This window comes from Chelonia mydas, chromosome 1 (assembly GCF_015237465.2).
Source record: "Chelonia mydas isolate rCheMyd1 chromosome 1, rCheMyd1.pri.v2, whole genome shotgun sequence".
Classification (NCBI taxonomy): Eukaryota; Metazoa; Chordata; order Testudines; family Cheloniidae; genus Chelonia; species Chelonia mydas.
The window spans coordinates 286,254,774-286,274,463 of NC_057849.1; the positions used below are offsets into that span (position 1 = coordinate 286,254,774).

Below are 19,690 nucleotides of genomic sequence, written 5' to 3' on the forward strand. Positions count from 1 at the left end.
ACACAAGTTATGCCTTAATCAAACCACTTAACAGGCAGTAACTGGGTGAAATTTAATGTTCTGTGATAAACGGGAGGTCAGGTTAGATAGTCCAATGCTACCTTCTGGCGTTAAACTCTATGAATCTATTTATTTAAATCCACAGGCTGAAGTAATTTAGGATCAAATCTTGATTCCATTAAACTCAACAGGAGATTTGTCATTAATAATGGATCCAAGCTTTGGCCCCTAGTGGCATCACCAAATTTCACCTCTACTTTTCTCTAAGCTATTACTTAAGATAAAACATTAAATGACATTTTTCCTAATACCATTCTCTTGAGCACTGCATTATTTATACTTTGCACTGAGAGAAGCAAATGTTCACTAATATTTAAATTATTCACTGCAGTTAAACTGTTTTTAATCCACAGCATGAGTTTTCCACTTACTGCAGGGCTATCTGTTTTTTTAAATAGTCTTTTAAAGAGGTCAATATAAAAGTAAAAACAGATTTTATAATGAAAATGTTAACAGTCCCTTAGCTATGGTAGATCTGTCAGATGCAGAATAAGTTTTAGTAATAAACTGTGTGTATTTTTATATTATATACACAACTTGCATTTGAGACTCTTTATGGTATATAGAAGTAACACAACAAACAACAAAAATTGCCCACCTATTATTTACAAAAAAATGTTTATGGCAACCAATTTAAAACAAACAAAATACAAAGCTATTAGCTTAATATTTTGCTCTGAAGTCTCAGACCAAATTTAGGGGAATGAGTGAATAATCACAGATAGCTGTATCCAATTTATAAAGGAGCAAGGAGGAGCCAATCATGAAGAGAGGAGATAATCAGTTCATCTGAAGATTATTTAAGATCAGTTGTGACAATCACATAACTTCATTCCAAGGCTCTGGGATACCAGGCCTTCCTCCTCATTAAAATACTCCAGATTTACTGCCTTTAATTACTTACTTACAGACTCTTTGTAGTTCAAAAATGTTGGCTCTCCAAGAAGAGTGTGAAAATCTCCAGCTATCCATCACATTTAGGACACTCAAGGAGTTCTGTCAAAGTGGTGTCTCTCTATTCTTTAAAATATTTTCATCAGTTATCTTATTTACTAAGTGTGCTATCCTTCCATCACTTCAAATAACAAGCTTTTATTAAAGACAGTTATTTAAATATTATTTATTTAAATATCAATGGCAGTGTCCATAAGAACAGACTATATCTAGGATAACATTTTCAAAAGGGAGTAAATCCCATTTTAAAAAGTTACTTAGGAGCCTGAGTCTCAATAGGTCTTAGGGCACATCTACAGTGCAGCTGAGAGTGAGTCTCCCAGCTCATGGAGACAGACTCGCACCAGTGGGACTAGAGCTAGCCCACTAAAAATAGCGCTGTGGAGGTTGCAGCTTGGGCAGCAGTTCGGATTCTCAAACTCCCCTAACCCCCTGGTTCTGAGCTCAGGTGCCAAGAGTTGTAATGTTCACATGGCTATTTTTAGGGCACTATTTCAAGCCCTGCTAGTGCGAGTCTGTCTACCTGGGCTGGGAGACTTGATCCCAGTTTCAGTGTAGAGATGGCCCTAGGTATTTAGGCACTTAACTCCCATTTAAATTAATGGGAATTAGGAACCTAAATACTTCTGAGAATCTGTGCCTACGTCACTTCTGAAAAATGAGAGTAAGTTAGGCACAGAAGTCAGTTAGGTACTGTTGAAAATGTTACCCCTCATCTGCTTTACAAGACTAACTACTTTGGAGTACAAGTAGAAGTGGTTTTGTCTGAGTGTTAACAACATAGTCTGTACCTGCTAGTTTTCACAAATAACAGATATCAGAGAGATGTAATGTTTTAGACTCATAGACTTTAAGGTCACAGGGGACCATTGGGATCATCTAGTCTGCCTTTCTGCACACTGCGGGCCACAGAATTTCACCCACCCACTCCTGTAATAAACCCCTAACCTCTGGCTGAGTTACTGGAGTCCCCAAATCATGGTTTGAAGACTATCGTGGGGTTACAATATATTAAGGTTAAAATATTTATATATATATTTTCTTTTTAGTCGTTCAGGTTGGATTTCCATGCCTTGGAAAACAAGATGGAGTAGCGGCGTTTGAAGTTACTGTGATCATAATGAATTCAGAAGGCAATGTAATTCTCCAAACACCCCAAAATGCCATCTTCTTTAAAACATGTCAGCAAGGTAAGCCATGGTGATCTGACAGCATTAGTCTGTGTTGGTTAAATTGCTCAAGTCTCATTCCCAATACAGACAGACATAACAGCAATATTGGGGTTACACAGATAGAAGCGAGAGTCACCATTCATAGGTTGTTGTTCTGGCTCTGCCATGGATTTGCTGGCAGTTTAGGCCAAGAGTTCTTAAACTTTTTTCATAGTTTGAACTACATCTCACAAGAAAGATCATCTTGATGACACATCTCTTCCCATTCATAATCACACAGCATCTCTGTGTGACTATAGAAATGGCTCCCAGGGGAAACAAATATTAGTAAAGTTTTAAGTTTCTTATTAATGTGATTCACCAGGTAGAAACAAGGAGAATTAGCACCATGTCACCAACCTGCTCTCCACAGACCACTGATATAGATAGGCTAATGTTTTCAAAAGTGGCTGTTAAGTTGGGGTACCCCAATTTTTGGGTCTCCAACTTGGGCCTCATTTTCAGAAGTGCTGAGTACCTTCAACTCCATTTGAAGTCAGTGAGAGCTGCAGTTGCTCAAACCTCTGGAAATCCCAAACTGGGCATCCAAAAGCTGACATAGCCAAAGTCAGTGACCACTTTGGAAAATGTTGTCTGTCATCTCTCTGTTTCTCAGTACAGCTGTCTATAAAATGGATATAACACAACTCACCTACATCACTGCGGTGCCATGAGGCTTAGTTAATATTTGTGAAGTACACAGAGATATTTGAATGGACATCACTGCTGTGCAAATTCCCCCACTCTTACTCATATTGAGTAAGTACCTTACTATGGAGGTCAAACATTTCATTTCAGTAGGGTCATTTGCATATTAAAATACTACTTTGTGACTAAGGGAGGCAGAATTGAGCCCTTTCTGAGTTCAAGGTTTTTGCTTATCAGCCAATATACACATGCCTGGGGTGTACTGACGAAAATGTAATCAAAAGTTATATTGGCTGACAACAGGGCACCCAGGAGTGTATCACCCTTAGAAATCGTTTATTTGGGGGAGAAACAATGTAAATACACTTATGAAACATTAACCCAAAGTTAATAGTTTTTTTGGAGAGTGTTTTTGACACACATTTTGAGGCTACAGAAAATGTTTAAAAGATTAGCTTCCAAGATTGTGCAGTTATCAGATATTGTCTGAAGTTGTATCAAATTAACACGACACAGTTTGTATACAGCGAGTGAGATTGTTATTAATTCCCTTACGTCTTCTTTCCTTGTCTCCCATTTACTTCCCCACCCCCTTTTCTCCTAACTAATTGGCAATGGCAGGGCTTCAAAGAACAAGCAGCAGGAGCAAAAGCTGTTTATTCTTTGAAACCCCACAATTGCTTAACAGCAGAGAAGAGGTGGCCTTCTCCTTTGAAGCCTCACTTCTGCCAATTAGCTGAGAGAAAATGGGGGTGGGGATGGGCAAGAAATAGGCAGAGAGGAAGATGGGAAGCTTAATGGGATTTAAAATGCAAGTCTTATATACACACACACACACACAGCAGTGTCTGTGTTTGATGCAAATACAGCAGTGTTCAAAAGCATTTTAGAACTTTTAATTTTTATTTCTACTTAAAGCTATTAAGTTTTTAATAAAGTTTGGATGAAGTGTAGTAGTGACCTGCCTGATAGAGACTGTAAGGCTCTAACCTATATGTATTTTGGGGAAATACTTCTTTCTATGAGTTTGGAACACTCTCTAGCCCATCCAGCTTTCATCCAAGCCATATTTTATGTGCTACCATTTACTATTATCACCATCAATTTGCAGAGATGCAGTTTTAGCTTTAGGTTGGCCCAGTGGACTGAGGTTGAATGGTCATTTTGGTCCTTCACTCACTGAGCCTATGGGAGAAGGGCACATTGCAGGGGCAAGTCTCCAAACTCCAGGGGCATGCAAGAGAGGAGTTCTATCATGCCAGTGTCTTTCAGCCCATATGCAGTGATCTGAGGGTGAGTCTCTCATTTTTGTGCTTAATTTAGGGACATAGACATAGCAGCATTTTGTGACGGCTGTAGGGAGAGATGGGGATGTTCTCCCTGGTAGGTTGGTTCAGAAAAGATTTTTGGTTTGGTTGTGTTTTTAAAGTCCTCCATGGAAAGAAAAGAGGAAACAGTGAAGCTTGTCATACAGCCAGGAGGCTCATATTCCCTGTTGCCTGGCCCTCGATCATGGTTTTCAGCTATTCCTGGCCAGCCAGGAAGGTGCCCGTGCTAGAGGAAGTAGGAAAAGCCAGGGAGCAATTTTGTGGTAAGGGGAGGCTTTGTAGTGGTTAAGAGATGGTCACACAAAAAATAATATTTTTCCATTTTTCTATTTGAAATGGCATTTATTTAAGCATGCATTTTCTGTAATGAATAGCAGCTCTGCATTTGGGCACAAAGGGAAGTACATTTCCAGAAAGGATCCTAGAGTACAGCACTGGAACAAACTAAAACAAAATGTCTTTATGTTTATTACTACTGTTTCAGATAGCTTTACGTTTATAGCAATACATTTTGCTTCCTATATTTGCAGCTTATATAAGTGACTCTCAGTCTTTACCTTTTCTTCTTCTCTAGTTCCAGTTCACTTGCTTTTGTCTGGTGGTCCAGAGCTTCACTTCTGCACAACATACAGAGCCTTTCGAAGCAGAATTTGTTCCATTGTCTCTATTCTCAGGTTTACCCATGGTACCCTATTGACTTCAAAGGGATTGTAGAGATGTAACCCAAGGCAGAAAATGATTAATAATCATGACAGCTTGCCATATTTGCTTGTAGTTCTGTTTAGCCATCTCTTATGATTTCTGTAGAGAAATTTGTTTAAGAGTTAATCTGTATACTTTCAGATGATTACACATACCAACTGACCAAAATTGTGGGTGGGAGAATTAGTGTGAATTACAGTTTGTAATATCTGTGGCCTGCAGAATTGCCCCATGCAAGCTGGCGCATCTAAATTTACAAACGTTCTATAGTTTGCAGCAAAAGAAAAATATTATCTGTAAACACTGCAAATATTTAAACTTTGGACTCGACTTAATTCCATGCAGGAGTTGGATTGCGTCAATGGTTGGTGGTGCATCTTTCCAGCATCAGCCTGATGCATTGTACCACTTTCTGGTAAAGACAAAAATAGAGAAGAATTGGGGCCATTGTTGACAGACATTGTCAATTAAGGAAGCTGTTTTATGATTATTACACACAAACAAGTCACTTGATACGAACAATCTAGCCAATTACTGTCAAGAAGCTCATCTTCTAATCTTGATTTAAAATATTGTAGCGAGGCGATTCTCAGATTATCTGTCTACCTCAGAGCTCTTTGAACTTTGCCATTTTGGTTACAGAACAAGGTTTGGCAAAGAGTTTGGTAGATAATTCCCTCCTGGTGATGGATAAATAGTAGATGACCAGACAGATACTGTTAGAGCTAGATGCTGATTTTGGTACCACTGCTCATGAGGTGCTATTGGCTTGCTCCAGTAGAAGTAGACATGGCTGCCACTCAGTACCTTTGTTTTTGTCTGAGAGATCTCAGCAGGTATTTTGGACCAATTGCTCTTTTGCCCTGAGGGTTCATTTCAGGGGAGGGGTTCCACAGGGTTCCAATTTCTCCCACCTCTTGTTGAATGTGGATATGGGGCAGTTGATAGTGAAGAGGCATGGGCTGTCATGTTTTTTAGAATGCTGATGATGTCCAGATATGTTTCTCTTCCACTGTTGTCAAATGCCTTAGTCACTGTTGGGTAGAGATTTAGGATGTGACTAATGGTTGAATGATGATATGGGATCAGTGGGCAGGAATGCGTCCTCCCCTTCATCTTCGCCCAGTGTGGAGATTGAGTCTTTCAGTTCGTACACATCCAACAGCAGAGTAATGTAATGCACTCTGCCTCGGGTCACACCTTAAATCAAGCCAAAAAACTGAAGACAAGCCTGCTAGGTAAACAGTATATCTAACTAGGAGCATGACACCAGTGCTCCAGGATCTGTATTGGCTACCTATTCCAGGCAGTTTAAGATGGTGGGTTTTGCAGACAGGCCACATTATTCATTAGTCTATTGACTAGCACAGAGTGGCAGAACACTATCACAGGTACTTTCAAGAGTGCAGTCGATCATATGATGCAACCTGTATTTGTAGATTAACAAAGAGAGTGATTTTTAGCTGAGCTTCCATCTCAGTCAGCATTTACGGCTCTGGTCGTTAAATCTTGATACTCACCTCAACAAAAGTTGCTATCCAGTTATTTTTGCTCTTCTGTCAATAGACTGTATCGATGCTGTTGAAAGTGGAGTGCTAACTGAAGTATGTAATATCTGATTAACAATGTTCTTGTTTTTCATGAAGCTGAATGTCCAGGCGGGTGCAGAAATGGAGGTTTTTGCAATGAAAGGCATGTCTGTGAATGTCCAGATGGATTTTATGGGCCTCATTGTGAGAAAGGTAACTTTAAAAATACCCTCAGTTGTTTTCTTTACTATAGTCCTTCTGAAAAAGAGCAGTCACCGCACTGAAATCTCTCTCTCTCTCAATAGTGTAAATGGCCTTTCCTGGAGGCTCTCTCATGTTGCTAGATATCTGTAAATATTAAATCCAAACACAAGAAAATTATCGTTTATGACCCCAGAGCAAATGAAAACATGAATTGCTTAATGAAAATGCCAACTTCTAAAGAAAAATATCTGCTCTCTAAAGGATATATTAAACATGAAATTGACCAACAATTAAGAGACTCTTAATCACAAACAATCCATCTGGCAAGAGATTAAATGGAGTTCTTCTGCTAATGAAGACTAGCTGGAAAATCAAGAATAGTGTTCTTGTTGTTTTCCATTTGTTATCTGAAGTTAGTATCTAATTAGGATGCCACAGCTGTGTCTCAAGCAGACTGACAATGGAGAGGGAAAATGTTTTGGGTAGATTCTCCCTTCTCTTTCCATAAGTGAAGGGGAGCCAATAATAGCGCATTTGGGCGGTGAGAGGGATGGGACTGTGGATTAGATGATGAGTACACTAGCTCTTGTACATGCTTCCTCCTTCTTCCCAACCCTGGGGAAGCCCTTGCATGGGTGCTCTGTAGAGTCTCAGTAGAGGGCTAGAAGCCAGTCACAAGACATCTCTCACTCCGCCTTGCAGGCATTCCCTGGGTAAGTTAATACTGGCCAACCATGAAGTAAAACTCTGCTCCCTGACATTCCTCCTCAAGGGCTGGGTGGGGTAGCAACAGTAGCTGGGGAGGCTGTACGAGAGCACACCACCTGAAAAAGCCAAGCTGCTGTGGGAGCTTCAAGGCAACGTGGAGGCACAGGACTGCTGTACCGATGGCCCTGGCCTTGACAGAGGTCCCAAGATCCATAGGTACAAAGAACTGAACCCCTGACCAATTCCATACCCACACAACTGAAATATTTCAGTGAGTCCAAATTGGCTATTTTCAGTCCTCAGTTTGGGAATAATCGGGATAAGGGACAATTTTTGCTCTCAGTGTTCAGATTAAGTAAGACGAACACTAAAGTCCATCTTCAATTTCTTATAGTGTTATTTCAACCACTATAATCTATAAGCATAATTATGAAACATCTTTCCGCATTAGCTATTTTATGTTGCAAAGCTGACTTGTTATACTCAGCCGAAGGAGGAAAAGTGTTGTCTGAAAACTACTATTCGTGCTTATTACTGATTTTTTTGAATGTTTGTTATATAAAATCCTGTCACAAATTTTGGCGTGGTCATCTCTCCCTCATGCCAGCATTTTGTTCTCTTTCACTCTCGTCAAATTAGCTCTGTGTGCATCCCGCTGCATGAATGGTGGTCTCTGTGTCACACCTGATTTGTGCATCTGCCCTCCTGGATTCTATGGCGTCAACTGTGATAAAGGTAACAGTATAGAATAAAAAGCAGTTGAATTGTAATCCACCAGCGGCTGCTACCTTTATGCTCCCTATCCCATGGTCCATTTTGGTCAGTTTCATGGCCATAGGATTTTAAAAATCATAAATGTCAAGATTTCAGCTATTTAAATCTGAAATGTCACGGTGTTGTAATTGTAGGGATCCTGACCCAAAAAGGAGTTGGGGGCGGTGGTGTCGCAAGGCTATTGTAGCAGGGTTGTGGTACTGCTACCCTTACTTCTGCGCTGCTGCTACAGAGCTGGGCAGCTGGAGGGCGGCGGCTGCTGGCCGGGAGCCCAGCTCTGAAGGCAGAGCCACCTCCAGCAGCAGCGCAGAAGTAAGGATGGCCTGGTATGGTATTGTCACCCTTACTTCTGCGCTGCTGACTGCAGAGCTGGGCCCTCAGTCAGCAGCTGCCACTCTCTGGCCACCCAGCTCAGAAGGCAGCAGTGCAGAAGTAAGGGTGACATGGTATGGTATTGCTATCTTTACTTCTGCGCTGCTGCTGGCAGGGCGCTGCCTTCAGAGCTGGGTGCCCGGCCATCAGCTGCTGCTCTCCAGCCGCCCAGCTCTGAAGGCAGCGCAGATAAGGGTAGCAATACCGCAACCCCCCTAAAATAACCTTGTGACTGCCCTCTCCCAACTCCCTTTTGGGTCAGGACCCCCAATTTGAGAAACAGTGGTCTCCCCCATAAAATCTGTGTAGTATAGGGTAAAAGCATGGGCGGCATGTGGAGGCCTCCTTTGGGGAGCCTAACCCCGGCTCTGCCCCTTCCACCCACAAACACCCCCCCTCACGGCTGGAGCCCTGGGCCACCCAAAGCCCCGAGCCCCCCTTCCCGCTGCCCAGAGGAGTCTTGGGCCAGCTGCAGCCGTACTGCACCTCCCCTCCCAGGTTCCAAGCCGCCCGAGGAAAAGCATCTCTGGTCCAGAAGAAGCTTTTGATTTGCCCCGTGCAGGTTCTGGGGTGGCTGAGGGGGCAGTAGTTGCTACTCAGCTTGCTGGGTTCATCAGTCATCTCTCTGGAGTCCAGGGAGATTACTGATGAAACTGAGACGCTGAATAGCACCTACCACCTCCTCAGCCACCCGGAACTTGCCTGGGGCATAATAAATTAAAAAACTTCCCCCCCAAAACCCTGCAACTAGTGGTCCAGCAGCCACAGCAGTGCCAGGAGAGGCAGAGCCTCCCCTGGCCTATTATACCCGCCCCCATTGGTAAAAGCACACAAAAGACCAATTTCTATGGGGGGAGACCAGATTTCATGGTCTGTGATGCATTTTTCATGGCCGCAAATTTGGTAGGACCCTAGTCATAAGGTATTCTTGGCTGTATGGTACAGTGCTGCAGAGATCCTGACAAGAGAACTATGTATGATAGTGACCCCTCAGACATTTGTTTATGTTGTCTGACCTTATATGTACACCTATGATACTTTCTGTGTCTATCTACATCCTCCACACCACAATATTAACAGAATTTTATGACTACAGCACTTTATATCCAGCCTAGTACATCTCTGCTACTTCATTCCTGGGCCTCTTCACATGATCGTGCTAATGTTAAGATACGAACAAACATGGCCAAAACTCAGAGGTGACCCTCATTGTAGTGCAAATTACACATGTATAAGCCAGCAGATGGTAGGTGCAACTTACATTCACTTTTGAACACTCATGTACACAAAATGAATAATGTATAATGTACACAACCATTACCTCCTTAGTTGGCTCACTGAGGGACCATGGGAGTGGCCAGCAAATTCATTTCCATTTGTGACTTGGGGGAAGGGGAGTGAAGGATTTGGACCTTGGTTTCCTTAGATGAAAGGTTGATGCTTTAACTTGTTGCATCCAGACAGATTAAAAAATAAGTAGCTTACTTATTTTTTGTTATAATGAAGTTAGTGTATCAATAAAAAACAGTAAAGGAAGTATGACGTTCACAGTCCCAGAAATGCTGGATATTTAAAAAATACAAAGTTTCCTACTGAAATGTATCTGCATAGTCCATTACACAGAAGGTGTAAGAACACAAAATTATACAAAATGTTCAGTTAGTAAATTCATTAGGTCTTCAGTGAGCTTTGTAACAAAGTCATGTTTTAAAGGAAACGTTTTAGATCCACATTCTGCAGATAGGTATGCCATTATAGTCCCTTGTGCTTACAGAATCCATTTGGCTTGGTATGTATTTAGTCCTTAGTAAAGGAGTTTGGCCCAGATCCGCAAAGGTTCTTAGATGCCTAAACCCTAGATTTAGGTACCACTGTGATCCACAAACTGCTACTCAGCTGCCTCCTAGCCCTGTAGACACCCCGACTCACCAGACATCTAAACATTTGCTGTAAAAGTTCCCTAGGTGTCTAGGTGTCTGCGACTGAGTGCACGCACTGCTGCCTTGGGCAGGATCCCAAATGCGTCTCTCATGCCAAGCACTACCTAAGCATTCCCCACCTATCTCACCTGCAGGGCCCTGTCAGGCAGGCATGATCTGAGCACATCTACCTCTACACAAAACAGAGATGACCTCAGTTATAATCCTTAGCCTAGTGTTTAGGATACTAACTTCTGATGTGAGACACCCTGGTTCAATTGCCACTCTGCCTGATGATGATAAGGGATTTGAATGGGGGTCTCCAACCTCTCAGGTGAGTGCTTCATCGGTAAAAAGTGGTTAGAGTAGAAATAATTTTACATTAGACATATAATTTAATTTTTTGTTTTATGTCCTTCAGCTAACTGCACAACAACCTGTTTTAATGGAGGAACCTGCTTCTATCTAGGAAAATGCATTTGTCCTTCAGGACTCGAGGGAAACCATTGTGAAATTAGTGAGTCTCAGCTTTACATTGTTTCACTTAAACCAAAATTATTCCGGTTACAGTAGCTGGAAGATCAAGTGACACATTTCTGTGCTGACTGGCAGCTGGGGTTCTCAAACGGCAGGTTGGGACCCTCTGAGAGTGAGCCAGGCCTGTGTTTGCGATCTTCACAGCTGATGAGTATCAATTCATTGTTTGATCATCTCGTTTTCTGTTTGTTTGTTTTTTTAAACAAATCCATGGGTTTAGCAGCAACTCTTGCTTCATGAGCGCTCAGTCAACACCATATGCATGTGCCAGGTCTACAGCAATTTACACTCCTGCATGTGAGATTAGAACTGAGCCTCTAGATTCTAAAAGCAGAGTATGGAGCTTGAAATATTAATTGGTATTGGGGGAAAGGGACATAGGACTGTACGGGGTGACAGCTTCAGTTGAAAGTATTAAGTTACATTCACATGGCAGCTTGAAAACTTCTTGTCACAAACATCAATAGACTTGCTGTTTTCAGATGTTTAGCATCAAAGCCGTTCAAAATATTTCAGTCTTTAGTCAATTTAACCGTTCTGTGTAAAGGTGCAGGTGGAGAGCAGCTAGCCTGGGACAAAACTGGGACACCAGCTGTCAAACATTAGCTTAGCCTAAGATAAGAGTTTTCTCACAGCTCTGTTAAATTAGATTAATTTAGTAGCGACCCATGCTGGGATGGAGTGCCAGTGTTTTGGTTTTGAAAACATGCACACAGCTTATACTTTTTGCATTGTATCCTTCTAACAACATTCAGTGCTGCATCTTTCTTGCCTTACTCATGCAGGTAATCTCAATGACTTCATTGGAACTATGCACATGAGTTAGGCAAACTGAGTTTGGCCTTATATTTGTAAGATTTTTTTTTCTTTGAATGCTTAACATCAGTATAGACAGACAAGCAAATCAGTATATCTCCCACAGACATGAAACTTAACTCACCATCTCAATATACAGATGGAAATAAGGTCCAGTGCAGTAACAGAAGATGGTAATAAGTCAATTACTATACAATGAAAAAAGAATCAGAATGTGTTAAGACTTAAATTTGGCACAGTATTCGCATGTAGCTAGGCAGGGGTAATCTACAAAACATTCTTCTATCTTTATATGCTGTACAGATTGTTTTCTAGCAGCTTTTTATCTCATTAAAATCAAAGTCAGTGGGAAGCATCAAGGTTTTAATATTGTTACCCAAATGAACAAGTGGTCTTTCAACACTGTTATGGTATAAGTGTCTTTCCTCTCATTCTAATTCTATGGGCCAAACTCAGAGCTGTGTAAGCAGGTACAACTCCATTGATTTCCACTGCATTTGCATCTGCTTACATGAAGTCTGAATGTGACACCTTGGCACTCTCTCCTTCCTTCCCTCATTTGAGAAAAGATTGACCTTGATGGAATTTATCACATGAATATGATCCAAGCTTGACCCAAAGTGTGAGCAGTTCATACTTTTTGTCAGTGGCTTATGTTTTATTTTGTAATTCATATACTGAGCCGTAGTATAGAACGTGTAAATAAGGCTATTCCATTTAAACCGACACTAACATGGGTATAAGAAACTAAATTCCTCTGTATTCTAAAACCTCCCTCTTGTAGGCTGGAAATCAGATCTCATGTAATCTGTCATTGCTGTGGCAACATCTTAAAAAAAATAGGTCTTTCTAAAAGCACAATATTCAAGTTATATAGCAAGGCACCTGCCAAATCCGGATTACTTGAAAGACGAATCACAAGTACGACACTCCTCAGTCTTCATTCCTTTTTTTGTTTTAAAAGTGTATCTTGCTTGCTCCTTTAAGGTTGTGGCAAAACTAGCCCTTCTCTTAATCTCCTTCTGGTGCACTATCACTAGTGCATCTGGACCACTGGTAGCAGCAAGAGCAACTCTAGTGTAGAACAGCCTCTGGAATTTTTAACCATAGTGTCATTTAACCTTACCCAGAGCAGGTGTAGGTGAGATGGGCCCTACTCCTGCAGAGACTTAGGTACACATGCCGGTTTACTCACATGAGTAGTCCCATTGACTTAGATGGAAATCCAGGTAGTAAATCAATTCCTATATAAAGAAAAAAGGATCAAAACATGTTAAGAACTAACTTGAAAATTCATTGACTTCAGTTAGGAGCAAGTAGAGTTATGCACATGCCTCGGTCTTTCTGGGACCAGGGCCATGGCCGTTGAAATGCCGATGGCTGCTGCCAGGCTGGCTGCACTGCACCAGTATAGCGCAACAGTGGGAGACTAAAAAAAAATGCTAGACCAGGCTTCTAACATCAGAGGAGAAACAAATCTCATTCCATTTCCTTAGATCCAGAGCCAGCTACATTCAGTCATGGAGGTTTCAGAATAAACAGGGGGAAGAAAACCTTTGCATTAGGCAGAAAGCCATCTTCAGAGGATTGCAGAGAGGGTTCCCCCCCCTTTATATTGTTTAAACATTTTGAGAGATCCTTTAATAGCTGAGTCCCTCTCTAAAACTCGTGGGAAATGTACTAACCGTAATTTGCAATACTAACAAGCATTCTCCAAGTCCTTCGGGTTTCTTCTTACTGTAGTTATACATTGTCTCTAATTACTGTTTCAGTTTGAGATAGGCGAGTAGTAATTTTCTTTTTTATTTCTTCTCCTCCTTGCACCAGCTGAGCTGTTCTTTTTCCATTTCCCAATCTTACTTTCTCTTCCACTAACAGATCTGTGCATAGCACAGCACATAGCATTTAGCTTTTGTTCCATTCCAAGAAGACATTTTAGCCCACAGTTAATCTGCGGGTATGTCTACACTGCAAAAAAGGGTGTGTTCTTCACTTGGATTAGCTAACCCGTGCTGGCTAATTTAGGTTAAAATAGCAATGAAAACATGGCAACTCAGCTTTTAACTTAACAACTCAAGTGCAACCCAGGCTTCCTGATGGGTTAGCAGCTTGTGTTAAAGCCTAAGTTAAAAGTCAGGGTGCCATGTCTTCACGGCTATTTCAACTCAAGTTTCAGGCTGTCTGCAGACTCAGGTAGATGTCACTGCCTTGGTTACATTCAGTTCATATTTTCAAGCTTTTCTTCACAACCATGAAAGCTAGAACCATTTTTTAAACGAAAGCTTGGTTTCTGGAGCAGTAAATTGCAGCATGGAATGGATCCTGCAGCAAATTCTACAGCATCTACAGAGCACACGGGGTTCTGACTGTAAGATGACAGGCCCAGCCAACCTATTTATTTCCTGCAAATTCTTGCAACATTTGTTCAGTTCTGGAGCATCCTGTTGTTAAGGAAAGCCCTAACATCCCTCCCCTCTTTCTTCCATTTGTGCTCAGCCGCCTGGACCCTGAGCTCATATTCCTTGCAGCTAGCTGAAAAATGATGACAGTGACACTGTGCTGAAGCTGCCCTAGGATGGTACAGAGAAGTGGGCAGTACTCATAGAGGGCACACTGAATTCCCTCTTCAAAATCCGAGTGCTATGAGTGTAGCCAAAGTCTGTGTAGACACTCAGAGGCCATGCCCAGTTCTAGCCCAATTTTCAAGCTGCTTAAGCATGCATATAAATCTTTGGAAAACTAGACTTCCCATGCCTATAAGAGAGTGCCCCCCTACAGGATCTACTGCGTACACACAAGACTTTTTAACAATATGAGCCAATGAATATTTCAAACACAAAGTGGGTTTTTAAAACAGTTATCTTCCTCCCTCTCCCTGTAATTATTTTTGTATAAGTGGAGTACTAAGGCCATTGTTTTCATGTTTCCTATTTCTAGGCAAATGCCAACAGCCGTGTAGAAATGGAGGTAAATGTACTGGTAAAAATAAATGTAAGTGCTCCAAAGGTTACCAAGGAGATCTGTGTTCAAAGCGTAAGTACTAACTCTGCTCAATCAATCCTTGTTATAAGATCATTGTGATAGCAATACAGTATCTTATTACTCAACATCAGCACTAACTATGTGTTGCCAGGGTAGCTCAGGTTAATTTACTTTGTGGACATGCTTCATTTATTGAAGTTATGGGGGTGGTTGTAAAACAAAACTTCTAAAAAACCACCACCAAACCTTTCAATAGTATGAGTTTCTTTAAAGCAGTAACACAGCAGTATAATAAGCAAGTGTTTCTGGATAATAACATTTCAATTCTATGGTATTTCAAAATACCACTGGAAATCTACCTTTTCATGAATGTAAATATTATGGGCCTGATTCTTCTCTCCCTTACTGTCTTCATTGACTTCAGTAGAGTACTCTTGATTTGCACCAACATAAGGGAGTTAAATAAGGCCTTATTTCAGTAGTGGGGCAAGTTATTTTCAGAATTATGTATAGTCAATTTAAAATTATAGATTTACTGCTAGCGCCCTTGGCCATGCCAAAACTAACATTCTAAAGAATAGCAGGGAAAGCAACTATGTAACTTTATCTCAGAGTGAAATGTAAGGACGTTGAATTCATGTTCTCACTTGATTACAGCTGTCTGTGAACCTGGTTGTGGATCATATGGAACCTGTGTGGAACCCAACAAATGTCAATGCAAAGAAGGCTGGCATGGAAGACATTGCAACAAAAGTAAGTGAGAACAAGGCTCTGAGAATCCATACTGGAGCTTTTCACAGATCATCTTCCATCTATAAATGGCTGGCTCAAAGCTACTACACAATCACTAGAAACAAAACACTCTCCTTAGCTAATAATCCTTTAATTTTTTTTAAATGTACGCATAAAAATAATTATCCCAAACATTTTCAATACTTACTTTTTGTTGAACTGTATATTAATTACAAAAAGGGAATAAAACAATTCAAAAACTACTCTACAGTTATTAACCTCACTTTTTTTGCCTATTGGGAATTCTAAAATTTGGAACAGAGAAAATTTCTAGGTGACCTAATTTATGTTCTGCCCATGCAGTGAGACTGATTCAAACCCCACTGAAGTCAATGAGAATCTTGGAAAGTGCGCCCTGCTGTATCTGCTGTGCACACACTATACTCTAACAACATGATTCCCATTGACATCAGTGGGGCTTTGGATCAGGCTTTCAGAACATTGGATAGACATTTCTATAAATAAAAATGTATTACATAGGGGTTTAGAGCTGATTGGATTTTTTCAAAATTTCAGAGAAATAGACAAAGTTTTGGCAAAATCTTCCCTCCAATTTTCAGCCAACTTTAAAGCAGGTTAAAATTTAGGTGTGTGTAGGGGTGTTAATTGACTTTTTTTTTTTTTTTTACACCAGACTTAACGGTTCCAAAATGTGTTGATCTCAATGTTACATTTGTTGAAAATGATAATTTAATTGTTTTCCGCTTGCTGATCCATTTGACACCTAGTGCAACGTGTAGGCAACTGATGACTTCAGTGGAGTTAAACCAGGAATGAATTTATCCTCAAGATCTCCATATTTAATATACATTCTATTCCCAATAACAAGAAGTTATAAAATGACTTGAAATAGCAATTTAGATCCAGGTGACAAATTCCAATTCAGCCTTACATGTCATAAAACACAGTACTATAACAGTAACAAATTGAAGTATTGAAAGCTTTTTGATACAACCATTCATAAGATATATGTTTGCTGTAAACATTATTAGTTTGCTATCAGTAGTTAATTTGAAAAGTGGCAGTGAAAAAATTAGCATATTTGTTACGGGTATAAGCTGCTCCTTATTATTATATAGTAAAAATGAAAATTTCAGAACAATTTATTTTTAATGCCATATGCTTAATAAATCCATCAGACATTGTACATTATAGTACAAATTGAACTAAAATAATTGTAAATGATGTTGACTAGATGATCATAATGGTCCCTTCTGACCTAAATATCTATGAATCTATGTCTGTGATCCATTGGGTAGAGAAAGGTGTGCATGTTAAAATGTATCCGAGAATAACTATGAGTGTTTTTATAAAGCAAAAACATACTCTGACAGGAATGAGTTATGGTTTAAAATTAAGGCTTTGGGAATCAGTTTAGAAGATGTTGGATTGTATATTTGTTTGCCTAACTATGCCATTCACCGACAAAAGAATAAATTCTTTAACACGTACAACAGACACAGTATAGCTAAAAATCAAGTATCTGGAAATCAATATCCATTTTAACGCCATCTTTTTGTAATGCATCTGTAAAGTTAATCTACCAGCTAGCAAGGGAGCATTTTTGCATTGTCAATACACGTACATTTTACTGCTCCCAGAGAAGCACAAAATGTGTACCATGCCTGCATGGTACAAGGATTCTGTATTCGCACATTAGTGTCTGCTCCAAGGGCTTTGAAGCCCTCGTTAATAAATACGTTGCTTTAAAGACTGGCTGTAGTCCTGCAGTTCTTAGTTAGGCAAAACACCTTTTGCAGTCATCAGGGTGGGGCCACCTGGGTAGAATTCACCTCTGTATTAAGAGCCTAAGTAGAACTTACTGAAGCTATGCATAAGCAGGGTCGCCGGGGTGTGTGTGTGTGTGTGTGTGTAAGTGGGGCAATTTGCCCCGGGCCCCAGAGGGGCCCGCACGAGAGTTTTCAGCGGCAGGTCCTTCAGTGCCGCCGAACACACCCGGAGTGAAGGACCCACCGCCACGTCTTCCGCTCCGGGTCTTCGGCGGCAATTCGGTGGCCGGGGGGGTGCCAAATTGCCCCGAAGACTTGGAGCAGAAGGACCCCCGCCACCAAAGACGCCAGGCCTCCTGAATCCTCTGGGCGGCCCTGTGCATAGGGCCCTTTGTGTTTGAGTTCATTTTACTCTGCAAATAAAACCAAGTATCTCTCAGTCAGACTCACGTTTAATTTCAAAGAAAAAAAATGTAGCTACTTCCGGGTGACTTCATTGGCTATGAAAGTCAATGGCTATAAAACAAAGATTAAAATAATCCCCACAATTTAAACCTGTGGTCCCCAAACTGTGGGGCACACCCTCTAGGGAGTGCTGAGGAATGTTCAGAGGGGTGCACAGCAGGGCCCGGGCCAGCCCCTACAGAGGGCGGGGAGGGAGCACCACCCAGCCCTGCTCTGCCCCCAGGCCAGCTCCACCTGTAGTTTCACATCGTCCTTCATCCCCAGTTCAGCCCCAAGCTATGCCTTCAGCCCAAGCTCCTCTGCTGAGCCAGCTGTGCTGTAATGGAGGAGGGGGCATGGACGGATTCCATTACTGGTAAGGGGGGGCGGGTCACAACAGGAAAAGTTTTCGCACCACTGATTTAAAAGTTACATGCGCAGTTGGAACAAATGACTTCTCAGTACAACAGTATTCTTAAAAAGAAGTGGTAAAAAAATAAAGCAAACCTGAAATTCAGTTTTTAAGTCATGTTCTCTTGAGGTTTTGTAATTAGATTTGTAAATGAAACTGTAAACAAATAGTTACAACTCTAATCAATTTGTTAGTCTTTAAGGTGCCACAAGTACTCCTTTTCTTTTTGCAGTTACAGCACTGATACTGAAACTGAAAACGGGATAAAAAGTAACAAAGAATCTCAAATCCTTAATTTATTTTTCTGGGTGTTTGTTGCTGCCATTCTCGTTTTCTTTGTATTTGGCTTTAAAACAAAGTAAAGTGCACATAATTAACACACGTTCTCCACCGAGATTTTTATGCCCAGCAAATCAATAATACCCTTTTAAAGCTCACCTCTAATGGCAGCCTTTGACTCTCTGTCCATCAAACATGAGTTTTTCATGTGTGACTCCAGCGCAGTATCATAGCCCTAAGTATACTTGTAGTGCAGTGATTCTGTGATAAGGAAGCCTTACGGTAAAAGCCAGAGAGCCGGCATCCTGTCGTGATTAACTTTTTGTCTTATGGCACCCATTTTTTCCTGTGGGGACCTATGTGATGTGTATTAAAATTCCCTACATTCCCATGGGAAAAACTTTTTTAGTTTGAAATATTAACAATGAACCAGGAGTCTGCTTTTGTAGTTTCTTTCTCAATTTTTCAGGGTATGGAGCCAGCATTATGAGTGCCCTGAGGCCAACAGACCCCAAGCACAGACAGCACACGCCTTCACCTAAAAAGGCTGAAGAGAGGCATGTTCCACCCGAATCCAATTATATCTGGTGAACTCAAACATCTGAAACGTTTTATGTTACACAAAGTTCATAGCCTTCATTAACCTTTCATGTGTTGAATGTTAAAATGCTGTTCATTACAGTTAAGATTACTGGCCTGAATTTTATTAGCTTCATTATAAACCACTGAGCTGATATTTACTATTCCTTTTAAGTTTTATAAATCCTTCTTTAGCACGATTATATAGGCTTCTTGTTTCAGTGCTTTGGACAGTGTTTTGTACTATATTTCAGTAATGTTTAAACTTTCCTTTTTGATTATGTAGCTGCAAATATTTTCCAAAAATGAAACAATATCCAAGTGAAGCATTTTGTAGAAGCTGCCCTGGGTTGGTCTGATGATTAGAGAGTTTGCCTAAGCAACAGTCAGGGTTGTTTTTGCATTGTTACTATCATGTACTTAGAACAATTACAAAAAAGTTTCCTAATTTAAAAAAAACCTCAATACAACAATATCGTAGGTCATAACAATTTTGCAGTGCTCTGTATTAAATATACACTATGGCATTTGAACAATATAATATATTGTAAACAAAGTAGAACTATAATGTATGAACTTTTTGCATTGGCTTGAAGCAATATAATATATTGTAAACAAAACAGCTCTTATGTAATAAACTTTTTATACTGATTGTTATGTACAAAATAAAGATGCTGCTTTAGTTTTTTGAGGGCGTGGTCTGTTATAAT

At 40.6% G+C, this 19,690-nt stretch overlaps 1 protein-coding gene across 1 annotated transcript in view; it reads left to right on the top strand.

Moving 5' to 3' along the window:
• Positions 1-19,671, top strand: part of WIF1 (WNT inhibitory factor 1) — a 54,892-nt gene extending 35,221 nt beyond the window's left edge. The window contains exons 4-10 of the mRNA XM_037887250.2: positions 2,064-2,204; positions 6,550-6,645; positions 7,984-8,079; positions 10,831-10,926; positions 14,700-14,795; positions 15,402-15,497; positions 18,871-19,671. Coding sequence (XP_037743178.1) covers positions 2,064-2,204; positions 6,550-6,645; positions 7,984-8,079; positions 10,831-10,926; positions 14,700-14,795; positions 15,402-15,497; positions 18,871-18,992 — 743 coding nt within the window. The 3' untranslated portion in view covers positions 18,993-19,671. The remainder of the gene's footprint in view (positions 1-2,063; positions 2,205-6,549; positions 6,646-7,983; positions 8,080-10,830; positions 10,927-14,699; positions 14,796-15,401; positions 15,498-18,870) is intronic.
• Positions 19,672-19,690: the final 19 nt, after the last annotated feature.